Source organism: Podarcis cretensis (assembly GCF_951804945.1).
Source record: "Podarcis cretensis genome assembly, chromosome: 1".
NCBI classification, from domain to species: Eukaryota; Metazoa; Chordata; class Lepidosauria; order Squamata; family Lacertidae; genus Podarcis; species Podarcis cretensis.
In genome coordinates, this window is record NC_137170.1 from 99377819 (window position 1) to 99395250 (window position 17432).

General features: G+C 39.6%; 1 protein-coding gene across 3 annotated transcripts in view; it reads left to right on the top strand.

The window, feature by feature from the left end:
* Positions 1-17432, top strand: part of RAB3GAP1 (RAB3 GTPase activating protein catalytic subunit 1) — a 28282-nt gene that overhangs the window by 4595 nt on the left and 6255 nt on the right. For all 3 annotated transcript variants that reach the window (XR_013843019.1, XM_079993301.1, XM_079993302.1), the window contains exons 5-19: positions 2078-2156; positions 2845-2964; positions 3278-3443; positions 4709-4808; positions 5987-6068; positions 7126-7194; positions 9766-9839; positions 10263-10355; positions 10865-11031; positions 11298-11396; positions 12003-12175; positions 12954-13008; positions 13834-14187; positions 14573-14710; positions 16206-16433. Coding sequence is in view for 2 of the 3 variants with exons in the window: in XM_079993301.1 (XP_079849427.1) it covers positions 2078-2156; positions 2845-2964; positions 3278-3443; positions 4709-4808; positions 5987-6068; positions 7126-7194; positions 9766-9839; positions 10263-10355; positions 10865-11031; positions 11298-11396; positions 12003-12175; positions 12954-13008; positions 13834-14187; positions 14573-14710; positions 16206-16433 (1997 nt within the window). In the remaining variant the exon portion in view is untranslated. The remainder of the gene's footprint in view (positions 1-2077; positions 2157-2844; positions 2965-3277; positions 3444-4708; positions 4809-5986; positions 6069-7125; positions 7195-9765; positions 9840-10262; positions 10356-10864; positions 11032-11297; positions 11397-12002; positions 12176-12953; positions 13009-13833; positions 14188-14572; positions 14711-16205; positions 16434-17432) is intronic.

A 17432-nucleotide genomic window follows, 5' to 3' on the forward strand; every position in this document is an offset into this window, starting at 1 on the left:
AGCAGAATATTTTATGAAAAAAAGGAAGCTTTCTGAAATCACTTTTTTTAAAAAAAACAAATATTCATTGGAGGAAACAATTCAAATACCCTAGGGCAGGGGTCGGCAAACTAAGGTCCGCGGGCCAGATAAGGCCAAAGGGGCTCTTTACTCCGGCACGAGGACCCTGCCCTAGGACCTTGCCACCCGCTCGGCCAGTTCCCGCGCTAAACCAGCAAGGTGACTGACTTCCGTGACGGGCGCACGGGCGGCTTTGGATTGGCTCCAGGAAGCTCCTGCAGCCAATCCGAAGCTGCGGACACCTCTGGGCAGGCAGTGACGCTGGCCAATCAGAAGTCTTGCCGCCTGTGCGCTGGGAAACCCGACTCAGCTTCGGATTGGCTCCAGGAAGCTCCCACAACCAATCTGAAGCCGCAGACACCTCTGGGCGGGCGGCGACACTGGCAAATCCGAAGCTGCGCTGGGCTTCCTCAGCGCACGGGCGGCAAGGCTTCGGATTGGCCAGCATCGCGGCCATAGACAGAGAGGCTGACGGGCGCGTCGCAGGCTGCAGCTGGAGCTTGGCGCGCCCGCTGGCCCCGCGCCTGGGAAAGCTCTCCCAGAAACGTGAGGTGCCGCTGCCGGCTCCTAACCGCCACCGGAGGAGGTAGGAAAGCAGGGGGAGGGAGTGGGGGAGAGAGAGAGAAGCCCCCTGCTGGTGTCTCTGTGTGTGCGTGCGTGCGTGGTCTGGCCATAGCTGTCAACTTACAGATTTGAAAATAAGGGACCAGCAGCCAAAATAAGGGATCTGCAGCCTCACCTGTTCCAGGCACTCCAGTCTTCCTGTCCTCCTGCAGTCTGGTCAAACTCATGCTGGGTAGCTTCAAGAACACTGTCCAACTAACTTTGTAACCAGAGGTTCAACTGAATAGAATCTGAATCACATGCACCACAAGGCCTAGGCAGCCTCAACTTAAGATGGCTCCCCGGCCTGGCTTTGCACTGCAAAGTTTGCAGCAGCACGTGCAACAAAATGGCGTCCAGCATTCAAAAACCTCCTCAGTTTGCATTAACTAGCCACACACACACAGCCTCCCCCCCCCACAAGATCTCCTTTCCTTTTCCCTCACCATGTGCCCCCGCTCCAGACAGACCTTTTCGCCGGCAAGGGTGAGTGGGCCATCGATGACGTATCCATCCAATTCCGATCTGAGCACTCAGCACAGGTATGTTCAACTTCTGAGCCCCTCTGAGCCAAAGGCAGAAAGCCCAGCCAGCAGCCACACGAAGCCTCAAGGAAAACCACCGTCACCTCTCCGCTGGGACGCGCTGAGCAAAGACGAGTCCCCAGGGAACACAGCCAATTTGATCAGCACAAGGCATGCAAGCGCCACCCCCCAGTCGTTCTTAGACTTCTTATTGGGTGAGCAACACAGCCAAGCAACACAGTTGGAGCCTCCCTCCTCGCTGACCGGCAGGGAGGGAGGGAGAGGAGCTGCTTCCTTTGAAATTTAAGAGACATCATTTAAGGGACATTTAAGGGACATCCATCAATAAGGGACAGCAGTGAGACGTGGCGCTGGAATAAGGGACTGTCCCTTCAAATAAGGGACACTTGACAGCTATGGGTCTGGCCCACCAGAAGATTTGAGGAACAGTGAGCTGGCCTGCTGGTAGAAGTTTGCTGACCCCTGCTGTAGGGAATGATGCTAAATGTTACTTTAAATACTGACTGGTTCCTGTTGTTCAAGTCTCACAGGTGTGATAAAACAATACTCCACTTAAGTAATATTACTTGCGTACTTTATAACACATTCATGATAACATATGCACATTTAGGAGTTTGTCTCAGTGACACTTTTGAGTAAATATGGATTGAATTGGACTGTTCTGTTTTTCTCTTCTTATCTCATATGGTAGCTTTAATAATGTATCTGGTAATTTTATTCTTGTTTTTATTATTTACTTCTGTGGCTTGGATCCAGAGTGGCTATATCTTATCTTTTATGAAATAATTAAATTGATTACCATATTTGATGCGTAGATGTTTAGTTTGTATTATGACTGAACTCTTTCATTATTCTGAATGGTTTTACAGATATTATTCCAGTTGCTATGCAAGACCTTCTGTGCATGAACAATGATTTTCCTCCCAGAGCTCATTGTCTAGTGAGATGGTATGTCTGCTAAAACATTATATTACATATAGCTACATTATAGTCACAGCATATAAAATTCATGATGTACTGACTAGTACACAGAATAGTGATATGTGAACAAGCCTGGGTGAACCTCAAACTCTTTGCATCCCTGTGGTGTGACCTTGTAAAGGAAGCTTTCACTTTTATTTTTAAGTAAATACAGGTTAGTGTTACACTTGAAATCAAATTGTACTTAGTCTTAACTGTAGTTTAATTAAACAAGCTGACTTCAAACCATAGCTTATGAAGCTTGGACTTTTCAGTTAACCACAGTTTAGGGTTCAGTCATAACTGTAGTTGCAAAACTGGAAGCAAACGATTCCAATTTAGTCCTTGCAGCTGTGTTGGAGGAGAAGTGTGGGGAACAAGTGAGAGCAGTGCTCATTCAAGTTTATTCACATAATGCTAAAGCTTAGCTTAGTATTTTGTCTGAACAAGGTTGATGCTTCTGACATATGCTCAGTGTTTATTATTCACAAAACTACATCAAACTTCAATCTTAGTTTGTTTCAACCATATTTTTAGTGAATATAAACTAAGCAGTTTGAGAGAGATTAGATGTTGCACACTTGAATAACATTGAAAGCCATATATGTGCATTTTATTATAGGCTTTAATATTTGTAATCTGTAATTAACTGAAAGCATTATTGTTTTTATTCTAGGTATGGATTGCGTGAATTTGTAGTCATTGCACCAGCAGCAAATAATGATGCCGTTCTTAGTGAATCTAAATGTAACCTCCTTCTTAGTTCAATTTCTATTGCATTGGGGAACACAGGCTGGTAAGTAAGGGTCCACATCATGCACATTCATCTCATGCACATAGCATGAAACCACAGATTGCATGTGAACTGGGCAAATGTGTACATTCCACAGAATAGACTGTTACATAGTCTTTGTGTGTTTAAAACTTTGTGTTGTTTGATATGACTATACGTTCTAAAATAATAAATCTCAAGCACAGTTTGGGCTGTTTGCTAAAAGCTTAGGATGAATTGATACTTGCCATGGTGAATAGTAAAGGCTAACAGCTCTGTGTTTCCTAGGCTCTAGACGACTTAAAACACTTTTGTAGCTCTTCTGAATATTTTGCAGCCAGGTGCCAGTATTTGTACAAATTCATCACAAATGGCGAAGAATGTATGTCGGAGAGTGTCAAGGTCCTGGAGTTAGAACAGATTTTGAAATGGTTCATCTTCGCAAAGTCCCTAATCAGTATACTCACTTATCAGGATTATTGGACATCTTCAAATCTAAGATTGTAAGTATAGTTTGTGTGGGTGCATGTAAGCATTTGCACGTGCCAAGAATTATTTTCGTCAGAAAAGTGGGCAAATTCTGAAAATCCTGCCTCTGTACCTATATGTTGTGCAGATTAAAACATCTTCTTATGACAGATTAATGGATATTTGGCAGGTACAGCCACAGGAGAAAGCTTTGGTTTGTATTATATCATATGAACACAGTATAGCCTTTAGGTTTTTGAAAAGAATTACTGTGGATAAGACTTTATGGGAAATGTCTGCCAATCAATCCATTTTAATCAGGAAGACTTGGACTCTGTTCTTATTTTGATATTAGACTTTTCCTTCTCCTTCAATGAGTAACAGTGCCATTGACAACTAATGGAGTCATCTCCATTACTAAATGCTATTGGTACTTATCTTAATCAGTTTTTATTCTGTCTCATTATGCCTGTGAAATATGAAATATTTCAGTGCTTATTTTGTAGTGTATTTAAAGTTATGCTCTTTCGATATGACAAATGTGTAAAACAATTAATATGGGATTCAGATTTGCATTGTCATCCATGCAATAATTGCCACATGGTATGTTGACTTGCATGTGTGAATGGGCCATTGCATATTTAACACCAAAGAGAGGACTTTCACATCACCAGGTATCATTTGATGTCATATCATAGGACACTGTTCAACAAAGTCAGTTCACATACTCAGTAACCTGTCCTCAAGTGGACATAAGTACATGGGTGAACCAGTCTTTATCAGCTGTTACTTTTGATTTTCAGACACTTTAGCTCATGCTCCTAGGGAGCACAGAGGGATATTTGCATGAGCAGTGCATCTTTCCTTTTCTGAACAGCAGTCAACCCTCTTCATAATTGCAAGCTACATCTGGAACTCAGGTGAACTTCAGAAGTAGGTTGCTATGAAGCACAGAGAAGTGACTATAATATTTGTGTGTCCATATTACTGCTGCTAGCAATATTTCGGAAGCCAAAACTTGTTGAGTTTTCGAATACATTCAGCAGATCAGCAGTCATGTACATTTATTATATCTGACCCATTTTAATAGTAAACCATTTATTTTGAGCTTGGGGGTATTTTGGAAGGATAGTGATGAATGATCTTCCCACCAGATAAAATGGTGGGATGTAAATTCCTAATAACATTGAAAATCTATCTCTCATAGAAACTTTCTGACACATTGCTTAGATTAAAGCAGATGTCTAGATATATCTGCTTTGGTCCTAACTTTTTGTATTTCTTTACATATGTCTCCTAGGGCTGCCCTTTAACCCCATTACCTCCAATCAATATAAGTATTAGACTTACGTACGTACTTCAGGACTGGCAGCAATATTTCTGGCCTCAACAACCACCAGGTATGATGCTTCCTTGTGCATATTACAGTTATGTTCTATAGAATTTATTACGGAAAGTGGCTGAGATCCACAGAACCCTGGAACTATGGACTTTTTTCTTTGACAGCAGTGACGTGTTACCTTTCCTTCCCTGCCCTTTTGCTGTGTGGCAAACCGTTTTTGAAATGGAGGAGAATTTTAAATAGTTTCAGATATAGCATGCCAACTGTCCACAGACAAAAAGGTTTTATAAAATTCTTCTGCAAATCATGACAAATGTCTTTTTTTATTCCCAAGAAATGTATGTGATATACTATAGGACAGTGTAGACACGTATTATACTTGTTGCCGTTCTTTATTATCCTTACAATCCAAGTTTGTTTGTTTTTTCAATCTTCTTCTTTGGCGATCACTCATAGCCGAGTAAGATTGTCTTCCATAAACACAGTTTTAACAATGAGTCTGTAAGTGACTGTGGAGGCCAATTCTGGACCCACATGTCCTTCAACAGTGGGGACATTGGTTCCCGGGCGGGAGTTGATCACGATGTGGATTTGCCAAGCGTGCCTTCCTCTTAGCATGTTTCTCCTTTGTGTTCTAAGTTCGAGTGTCTTCAAAGTGCATGACACCTTTGTTTTTTTCAGTAAAGCTTAGCCCTCTCATTGACGGTGAATAAATAACTTGAAATGTTTGCCATTCAATATGTAATTTATGACTTGCCAGTCCTTGGACATCTTGGTTCGAAATAAGTGTTTAAGCTTTCACAAGCTTGTATCACTTTGTAACAGTATCGACTATCAACATCTTTGCCAAATGTAAAAATGAAACACAAAACTCCATTACATAAAAAAATAGTTTCTGCGGAAATTGTATATGGCAGAAAAAATTGTACCCATTTTACTTGGATCTTCGATGAGCTCCAACAAAGCATGAACAAGCATCTACTTGTTCAACAGGGTTTCTCCTTCCTCGCCATTCCTCCTGTGGTCCCATTGTGTGCCCCTCAAACCTGATCTGGATTGTTGAGAGAACCTCAGGATAATACTTTGTAGATGCATATGGGGACTGGAAAAGAGAGAAGAGAACTGATAATCACTGGAAATCTGTGGCAAAGTTGGGTGTACATATTAGATGTCACCCAGTGCATAATTTTGTTACTTAATTCTGATGTAATGATCAAACATGTTTTCTGTCAATAGATATAGATGCTTTGGTTGGAGGTGAAGTTGGAGGCCTCGAGTTTGGAAAGTTACCATTTGGTGCCTGTGAGGATCCCATCAGGTAAGACTTGGTATAATCAAATATTTAGTTTCTAAAGTAAAATGGAATTGATCTTGTTGTGATGGGAAGCTAAATCTTCAACAGTTTACTCAAAAGAAATGTTGCTTATGTAATCTGACATGATACAGGTAAAGGTAAAGGGACCCCTGACCATTAGGTCCAGTCGTGACCGACTCTGGGGTTGCGGCGCTCATCTCGCTTTATTGGCCGAGGGAGCCGGCGTACAGCTTCCGCCGCTTCTGGCGAACCAGAGCAGCGCACGGAAACACTGTTTACCTTCCCGCTGGAGCGGTAGCGTAATGCTATTGACCAAAGCTCTTCAAATGTAATTGCTATCCATGAGCTAAAGTATTTGCTTTGTGGACTGTCCTAATTTTCAAGGCTATTTCTTCGAATAAACATTCTGTTTGCATGCAAATAGACAGTGAGAAAGCACACAGATACAGTATATGTTGTGGACAGGTGTGAAGTTATGCAGCAATGACCAGGAAAATATTGGATCTCAGCTGTATATTTAAAAAATAAGACGAAAAAGACATATGTGCTATTCATAATGGACATAAGTGTATTAAACTAAAACATGTGTGCAAAATGGCCAGATTCACATATAACATTAAGCTGTGGTTAACGTTAATCGTAGTTAAACTTTTGGCATCTGACAGATTATTGCTTACATCTTGGTTTATTATGTGTACTTCCACATTATAAGAAACACAAGCCAGGAAGAACTGCTCTTTCAGCTCTGTAACTTCTGGGCACTGATAGCTTCTTAACTGTAACTAAGGGGGATGTTCCAGTTCATACAGAATGCTAAGCTATGGCTAACATTAACTGAGGGTTGTCAATTACAAACTCTAGTTAAAGAGTGATTTTTAACCATTTTTAAACCATAGTTAAGCTGCTGGACTGGATTTGTACAACTCTAAGCCATACTTCAATAAACCACGGTTTAGAGTTAGGTTCAACCCGAGCCAATGCGTTGTAAGTAGTGACTGTAGTCTATAGTTGTGTGGTGGTTTCCGAATTCTGTCTCCAAGTGTGCCACTTTTACTTTCAGTGAACTTCATTTAGCAACTACATGGCCTCATCTAACAGAGGGTATAATTGTGGACAACGATGTTTATTCGTAAGTATATTTTTGACTTCATTTTCTTTTTGTAATCAAAACATCTGAGCTTCATTTTTCAGAACACTACATAATCTAGAATTCTGGTCTAGTTGAGAAATACTTAAATATCGGTTTAGCAAACACGGTAGCTATTGTAGTAGTATGAAAGTCAATTTTGCTCACGTTATTATTACTACTACTACTATTATTATTACAATTTTCTCATAAGCTTGATACAGCTACTACTTAAGAGGCAATTTAAGAAAGAAAGAAGCTGCTGTTATGACCATTATTCTTTTTTTTACATTTATATCCTACCTTTACTCCCAAGAGCTCAAGGTGGTGTACACACCTCCTATCATGTTTTATTCTCACAAAAATCCTGTAAGGTAGGCTTGGCTGAGAGGTGGTGACCGGCCCAGGGTCACCCAGTGAGCTCCATGACTGAGTGGAGATTTGAATCTTGCTCTCTCAGGACCTAGTCCGACACTCTAACCATGACACTGCACTGTCTATGCAACAAAGTTCTAACATTTTTATTTTAATTCCAACACTCTTCATAGTGTCTTGCTGTTAGAATGGTTGAGTCAAACTATTTTAATTGGACGCCTGTGATTTTTAAAATTCGTGTTATTTCTATTTATCTGTGATGTATTTTCTTCCTCCTGCATTTGTGGTTATTTTTGCTATTCTAATGATTGGAGCACTCAAGGACAGTTGTGTCAGTTTCATGTTAGAGAGGGACTTGGATCTACAGTATGGTTTACTTACATGATTGCTGTATGGTGAGAGAGCCATCAGGAAGACACTAATAAAACCCATTGAAAGCCCAGATGTATAAGAAGGCCGCTACACAATAAAGTTAGATATGAGGAAGAACTATTGAGTCATGCTGGCAGCCTTATGTAAAAAGGCACAGAATGGCCTTGGTAAAATCAGTCAGAGATGGAGATGGAGAAGCCGTCAGTTTTAAATGGATGTATACATTGAATATGGCAGCTCCAGCCCAATTGAGCCTTGCCTGCATTAGACCACCTGTGCTTTGGGGCACCTGCTTTGGTGCAAGCCATTCATGCATTGTCAGGTTTGTTTGTTTCTTAAAGCGTGGCTAATTATATGCAAAAAGCACATATTACATACACAATGCATACATGTTATGTGTATAATCCTTTAAAAAGATTCAAGCACCATCTGCAGCATGATTTTTAAAGTATTAATACATGATTTCATACCATTATATGAATTGCTGTATGCATCTGGTTACTTTGGGGCAATATGCTGTGTGTAATAGTCTGCAAGAATAGTGCATAATATGTGAGAATTGTCAGTGTTTTAGTGGAGCTGGTAAAAACCCTTTTGTTTCACATCATGATCAAGGAGCGAGATGGGAATTAGAAAAAATCTGTATGGAAAAATTCAAAATTGAAGAATGTATAACTTGCTGCTGAAATGGAATACACAAGACGAAATGGTTAAATCGGTTATGATAAAGTGGGCTCAGGATATTGGGCATAATATTATGTTTGAGGACTGGGAAAGGTTGTGGACCACTGGGCTGAACTTCACTGCATGTAATGCTTTGAAGGAAAATGTAATGAAAATGATATATAGATGGTACATGACCCCAGTTAAACTTGCCAAAATATACCATTTGTCTGATAATAAATGTTGGAAATGTAAAGAACATGAAGGAACATTCTTTCACCTCTGGTGGACTTGCCCTAGAGTGAAGGCCTTCTGGGAAATGATTTATAATGAGTTGAAAAAGGTATTTAAGTATACCTTCACTAAGAAACCAGAGGCCTTCCTTCTGGGCATTGTCGGCCAGAAGGTGTTAAAGAAGGACCGAACATTTTTTATGTATGCAACAACGGCAGCAAGGATACTCATCGCTAAGAGCTGGAAAACTCAAGATCTACCCACACTGGAAGAGTGGCAGATGCAGCTGATGGACTATATGCAACTGGCCGAGATGACTGGCAGAATTCGAGACCTGGGAGAAGAGAGGGTTGAAGAAGACTGGAAGAAATTCAAGATTTATCTACAAAAGTATTGTAATTTGGTTGAATGCTAAGAAGGATGCTAGATCATAAATAATTGCCTACCATTGAATTAGACTTGAACTTGACGATAAGTGAGATTGAGGGAAACATAAAATTTGTGGAGACTAGATTAAATTAACTGAACAAAATTTAAGAATATAAACAAGATGATAAATTGCTGGAAAAATTTATAATGATGTAAGTGGGAGTGGGAGACGCGAGGGAGTCCAAAAAAGTTCTGAAAAATGTGTTATGATCCATGTTATATTGTTTATTATTTTTGCATTTTGTATTTAAAAAATCTCAATAAATATTTATAAAAAAAGGAAAAATTCAAAATTGAGATTTACAGAAAAATCCATTTGTAATCATAGATGATGAAAATAACAAAATTAGGCAAAGTAAGTGATTGACAAGTGTGTTAAAGATATTCTATAATAATATGGTGAGGATTGACATGCAAATTCTGAGGTTGCTTTCTTCAATGCTATTTATGATTGGATGAGTGAAGAAATAAAAACATTCCTGTTCTGTTTTGTTTTTTAAGAGACTTGGATCCTGTTCAAGCACCTCAGTGGTCTGTGAGGGTCAGAAAAGCTGATAACCCACAGTGTTTGTTAAGTAAGCAATCCAGAGCTTATCTTTTTCTATTATTCTTTAAAATTACTTCAGGAAGATAGGAATTGGTTTTGACTAAGTTCTTGTAGAAATATATTTTTCTTGATTGTAAATTCACTTAAATTGTCAGTGTTGAGTTTGCATATGGGAGCTCTGCTTAGGCATGAAATTCATTGTCTCTAGGCATCGAAACACTAGTAAGTTCAGGCAAGGTTGCTGCATGTGCCTTCAGGCTTGCTTGGGAGATCAGTGCTTATATGCAGTGACAATGCTATGTAAAAAAGAAAAGGTTTTTCTCATTCCTTCCTTGCTAAAATTACATATATTTAGACTGTATTAGACTCTGCTTTAGGTATGTGATTTGGGGGAAAACCTAATATTCAGAAATCTGACTGCATAAATAATTTTTTTAATTTCCTTGTGTAGGTGATTTTGTCACGGAATTTTTCAAAGTGTGTCGTCGGAAAGAATCGACTGATGAGATTCTTGGAAGATCAGCATTTGAAGAGGAGGGAAAAGGTAAAAAGTCAAGTTAATTTTCTTTGCCTTTGTGCCTGTGAAAGCAGCTGTAATTTTATCTGAAGCAGGAGGGTCTTGATAGAACTAATGGTAGCATCTCATGTGAGGGGCTGGGTTGAAAATATGTCGGTGTAAAAAAAAAGAAGCCCTTTCCTCAGAGCTCTTTATTTATAAGCCTCCTCTTCCTCCTCCATCATTGTCTATTTTAAGCCTCTATGTCAAAGGTACCAGCATAAATGGTTTATAAGGTTTAAGCCCTCATCTTGTCTCCCCCTTCCTTCTGCAGCATGCTCAGTTTCTTTGCAGCAGCATGTTTGAGGTTACATAGCCTTGGTTACATAAAAAAATCCAGCATGGCCTAGTTCTGGTTTTGGCAGCAGGTGGCACACTCGTATTTAGCAAAGTAGTTTTGCTGTTTCATACTGAAAGAGAAGGATACTGATGATGATGTAAATGCAAATAAAGACAAATAAATTGATAATTGTAACTGTGGCCTTGATATTTTGTAGATGCTGACATAAGCCATGCATTGTCAAAGCTCACAGAACCAGCACCTGTCCCAATCCATAAACTGTCTGTGACAAATATGGTTCACACGGCAAAGAAAAAGATTCGCAAACACAGAGGTGTAGATGAATCACCATTAAATAATGACGTCCTCAATACTATTCTTTTGGTAAGTAAACTAGCTGTGCTGTTGCATTTAATGACGATGCTTTATAATATTTAAATTCGCGTTCTCCCGCGGCCTAGAGTGTCTTTGCCCAGTGTCAGTTCACACTGCAGGGGTACAAATCATTTTATAAAGTTCTTGCTTCCCTCTGTAGAGGAGTAAATGGTATCTAGGATATATGATAAAGAGTTATTGCAGAACTTAATAGCTGTGGGAAATGGCAAAGACAACATATTTGAAAACTGACAGTATGTACTTTCCTCCTCAAGTACTTATTCCCTGATGCTGCTGACAAATCAGCAGATGGATCTGAAGCCAGAACTAGTCCTTCAGCAGGATGCCTCCCACCCACAGACAATGAAGACTATGTAAGTTCAATTTGCTTATGTGACTAATATTTACCATATCTATCTATCTATCTATCTATCTAATCTATCTATCTATCTATTGTCCAGTAGCACCTTAGAGACCAACTAAGTTCGTTCTTGGTATAAGCTTTCGTGTGCACGCACATGAAAACTTATACCCAGAACAAACTTAGTTGGTCTCTAAGGTGCTACTGGACAATTTTTTTATATATTTCGACTGCATCAGACCAACATGGCTACCTACCTGAATGTATCTACCAAATCTAAATGGCTTTTTAATAAAAGGAAAACACAACCCAAAGGTCTGCTTGGGGGCTTTTGTTATGTGTCCATTTTAGTTATAAAAGGATGAGTTTTCATATACAAACCTTTGTTTTTATTAGCTTTGTTTCTAACTATACTTTAGTGACTGGAGTTGTGTATATCCTGTGTTTTAAAGACGTTATTAACATTTTCTCAAGGGCAACACAGTTATCAAATAAGTAAGATGAATTCTGCAGGTATTATAAATTAAGGAAACTTACATAATTTGCTTATTTTTTTAAACACCACAAAATATTTTTTCATGCTTTTGTATTTGTTTTCTCTGCTTCTTCCTGTGTATAGAACATCTACATCCAATTCAAATCTGCTCCTTCAGACAGCTTAACTTACAAACTGGCCCTTTGTCTTTGTATGATCAACTTCTACCATGGTGGTGTCAAAGGAGTTGCACATCTCTGGCAGGAGTTTGTCTTGGAAATGCGCTACAGATGGGAGAACAACTTCTTTATCCCAGGGTGAATTATATTAGTATTTATTAGCATCATTTAGTTGCAGTTTAATTAATACAGGCTGTAATTTAGAACTTCCACTGTCAGGATGAGAGAGCCAGATTTTCCTGGCATCTCAGAGGCATTCTTGTTTGCAGCCAGTTAACTTGATTGTGTAAAATATAGTGGGGAACTATTTACATTTTTGTTGATTCTTCTTCCATGTAGCTCAATTAAATTCTAGATTAACCCTATCAGAGAGGTCAGTCTGATTAATTGTGATGGATCCTTCTCATTTCATTTACTTACTTATTTTTGGTAATTACTTATTTTTGGTTTTTAATTTGTATTATAGCTTTTGAGATTTAAAAGTTTATTTTTTAAAAAATAACTGATGGATCCAAGTGCATTTAGGTTGCAATTCATCCTAAGGGCAGGTGCAATTATATATATATATATGCCAGTACCACCCATCTGACTGGGTTGCCCCAGCCACTCTGGGCTGCTTCCAGCAAATTATAAAACTACAGTAAAACACCACACATTAAAAACTTTGCTTTACAGGGTTGCCTTCAGATGTCTTTTAAAGTCAAATACAGTAGTTGTTTTCCTGAATTCTTGTGTGTATTTGCAAGCAGGTCTTAAGCAGATATGCTTGATTGTGGCCCAAGGCACTCATTAAAATCTGATATACCTTGGTGCTGCTCCTTCTGAAAACTGCATTTTTTACTTTACAACTTGCTGCAAGTACTAGTTTACAACAGGGTTTTTATGTAATAATAATACAGATGTAACTTCATATTAGGTTAACGAGTGGTGCTCCAGATCTGAGATGTTGTTTACTGCACCAGAAACTCCAGGTAACTATTTCAAAATAAGTTATCTATCAATCTAGGATACAAGATAATGATCTTTAATGCTTTACAAAATATAAACTAGGATCTGGTACTTTTTTATTGTTGCAGACATTGTTAGAGTTGTAAAATGTATCCTGCTATTACCATATTAGTTGGGTAGCATATCAGATTATTACAGAAATAATCAGCGAGTTGAGTTTTATTCATTGTTAGTGATCCTCAAGAGTAAGTAAAGGGTAAAGGGACTCCTGACCTCTAGATCCAGTTGTGGACGACTCTGGGGTTGCAGCGCTCATCTCTCTTTATTGGCCGAGGGAGCTGACGTACAGCTTCCTGGTCATGTGGCCCGCATAACTAAGCAGCTTCTGACGAACCAGAGCAGCACACGGAAACACCGTTTACCTTCCCGTCGGAGCGGTACCTGTTTATCTACTTGCACTTAGACGTGCTTTCGTACTGCTAGGTTGGCAGGAGCAGGGACTGAGCAACGGGAGCTCACCCTGTCGTGGGGATTCGAACTGCCGGCCTTCTGATCGGCAAGCCCTAGGCTCTGTGGTTTAGACCACAGTGCTGCCTGCGTCCCATGCTCAAGAGCAGGATCACTTTAATAATGGACAATACTAACTTGGGTTAATGAATTTCAGTGGGTCTGCTCTGAGTTTGTGGGTGATGACATGTGAACAGAAGTGTCTTCGTGCTGTGCAAGCGCAGGTGTCGATCTCGGCTGTTTTTACATAAGTTGTGTTATGCACCTTAATGGAAATATTGCCACTGTGGAAGAGTGTGCATATCTGTCATAATAAGTTTTCAATGTGCTTTCATTTCCAGATGTTAAATTGTTGTATTGAAAGAAAGAAAGCAAGGGATGAGGGGAAAAAAGGAAGTAATTCTGACCGCTCTTCTGGAGACATTGGAAAAACAATTGACTTGGTGGGTAAAGACTATTTAAAAGAGGGTGATAAGGAAAAAGGAGAAGTAGGAAAATCTTGGGACTCCTGGAGTGACAGTGAAGAAGAATTTTTTGAATGCCTAAGTGACACAGAGGAACTTAAAGGAAATGGACAAGAAGGTGGGAAGAAAGGGGCTGCAAAAGAGGCATTAGAGCCAGAAGGTCGTTTACATCAGCATGGCAACTTGACTTTGCTTCATCCTGGAGACCCCCTCTATGTTCCAGTAACACAGGTTAGACCTGGAATTATTTCTGGTTTTCTGATTTCTGTTAACTTGTTTCACTTGTCATACCTGTTAGAGGTAGCTACACATAGGAAGAAATCTGGCACCACTACGTTGATTTTGTTTCTCCTGCATAGAGTTTTTCCTGCAAAAGTAAGGTGACTTTTAAAGCCAGACCATTGGTACATCTAGGTTGGAGTAGTCCTGCCTCCATCCTTTTTCTCCTTCAAACCCTGGTTTGATCTTGGTTTGTAGTCATATTAAAGCTTTTCCTAAATTGGACTGTGAAAAAGAGCTCCTTGAATTGATAAAGCCACAAGGATTGTTGTTCTGTTGATACCAAGTGTGAATGGAATTCCCCATGTAAGAAATGCTTGTTCTTTGTACTTTTCAGGAACCAGCGCCTATGACTGAGGATCTTCTGGAAGAACAGTCTGAAGTATTGGCTAAACTGGGAACATCAGCAGAAGGGGCTCATCTTCGAGCACGCATGCAGAGTGCCTGTTTGCTTTCTGATATGGAATCTTTCAAGGTGGATGCATGATTCTATATTCCATGGGACCGTCTTAGTGATGAATATACTAGTGTAAACACTCCAGTCAGTCGGAAAGGGCACAATTACAGGATTTCCCCCAGTAACCTCTTTCACCATTGCTTTCCTTCCATTTTACTTGGTGGTTCTTTGTATAACTATCACCTTCACTGTAGTTTAAAATGTTCATTTCTATATTGCACTAATTTGCCTGGTGTTTGTCTCTGATAATGCACTCATTTGAGGGAAAATCAGCTGATGTTTTTGTTTTGAAATAGAAGTAGTTGGTTAGATACCTAACCAACTTTCTGGAATTACTCTTTTCAATGCAAGAATTGTGATTTCCCCCTAAATCACAAAAGCCTATTTACTCAAGCTGAGGACAGCTTAGTCTTATTGAAGTCAATCCAGTGTACATATTAACTGGCTTTGAAGCTCATAGCTTTGGAATTTTAGTACATGTCAAGACTACTACATTGAGCTTTCTGAGGTATTTGAACGTGTGCTTTCATTGTTTTTGTTTTACTTTTGTGATCTCTATGAAATTGTATTCTGTAGCTTTAAGAGCTAGGTGTATAACAACATAAGTATTCTGCCTAGGCTTGCTTTTCAAACATAAGCATAGTTCTGTGCTATAAGAGGTTACCCATTATAAAGTCTGTCCAAGTTGTCCCCCCCCCAAATTATTTGTATGGATTGCTTTATAATATCTTTGTGAGCTACTGAATTAATGAAGGAGGAAAAGGTGTGAAACATATCTTAATATTAGAAGCTTCCAACTTCCTCATATATGACAAGGACATTACATCTTAGGGCAGCTTCTCATCTATCTTGTATATTAAAGCACCCCAATTTCCTAGATGCGGCACAACAATTTAAAATAGGCTAGAAAAATCAGGTTGCAAAATAGGTATCATGGTAGGTGGAATTCTAAATAGAATGACGGTTGGTATAAAAGTGTTGTAAATAAACGTTTGTTCACCAGTGCAAATTATTCCTTTTTCTTCCAGACTTTTCAGAGGTAGGGGCGGGTTCCTTCCTATCGCTTTTCTGTCTGTTTTAAAGAAGAAAGTGGTGATAATGCATTTTGTTCTTGGGTATTTTTACCTGAGTTTTAGTTTGTAGGGCCACTTAAGGTATTACAATATAATTACATTCTGTATTCACAGTGTAAAAATTAGAGTGGGGTTAGCTACTAAGCCACCAGAGATAACATTTCCCCTCTCATTGCAAAAGTCAAATAGAAGTGGATGTTGTGAAGCTGCTCTGGGAATTCTGAATAATAAAAATTCACGTCTGACTTTTATGACAAGTTGGCAACTTTAATTTTAGGATGTGTGTATGTATCTTTTAAAAAAATGCAAGTATTGAAATGTGGTAGTGTAGGTGCCCCTAAGTCACTTGTGCTTCTCTCGCCTGATATACAGCTTGGAAAGTATGTGGGGAAAAAATAAAATGTTCTGGTTTTGCTTTCTCCACCCACACTGCATCCTAGGCTGCCAACCCTGGTTGTTGTCTGGAGGATTTTGTGAGATGGTATTCACCTCGGGATTACATTGAAGAGGAAATTGTGGATGAAAAGGGGGATGTAGTCATCAGGGGTGAACTGAGTGCTCGAATGAAGATTCCAAGTAATATGTGGGTTGAAGCGTGGGAGACGGCAAAGCCGATTCCGGCAAGAAGGCAGAGACGGCTTTTTGATGACACTCGTGAGGCAGAGAAGGTAAGAGGACTTGCGACAGGCTGCACAGACACTGCCCATTTCCATGGGAACTTTGTATCTTGGCTGTCCTGAATCTCTCCAATTGACTATGCAGGTCACATTTAAGGTTGGACTGAATAATGCAGTTTCCTTCTGGAATTATAATTCCCTGGAATGGCGGTTATTTTGTTTGTGGAAACATGTAGACAAAATCAGCAAAGGCACTTGAAGTAACTTTGGAGATCAGTAGCACTTAGGTATTGTAAGCACTTTGGGAATGAAGCCTCTCATAGTTTTTACTTAGCAGTAATTGTGGTAGAGCTCCCTTTCAGCTGTCTGCATGCTGCCCTTTATCAGTTCCAAACACTTTCCCTTTTTCCTTCCAGCATTCGCCACTTTGTTCCCCAACACCTGTCTCATCCAAAAATTGCACCTGACCAGTGGAAAGCACCTCTCCATAGCCTCACTTATTGGGATGTTCTCTTAGTAGTTTCCAAAAGCTGTTTGTTAATGCATTAAATACTTAGCTGTGGAGTTTTGTTTCTGCTCTTGTGCTTTAAACAGTCATTGCTTTTGTTGAGTTCAATCATGTTCAGATCATCTGAATTCTCCTATGATAGACACAGAACTTGTAGTTCCCCAAAGAACAAATGTTTCTCTAGTCTAAAGTACCAGAGGAAAGTCTTCGGAAATGTTTCCCCAGAATTTATGGGCATTTTTATGAAGGCCATGAAGTATTAACGTAGAAGATTTATTTTAGTACCCTAGTTCAGTGTTTCCCAACCTTGGGCCTCCAGCTGTTTTTGAACTACAATTCCCATCATCCCTGACCACTGGTCTTGCTAGCTAGGGATGATGGGAGTTGTAGTCCAAAAACAGCTGGAGGCCCAAGGTTGGGAAACACTGCGGGCCTAGTTGCCATAATATGTGTACTTTAAAATACTGGAGAGATGGTGAGATTCATTGTGCAGAATCAAGATGATCAGATATGAATGAGAACATTATTGGCATGATGTAATC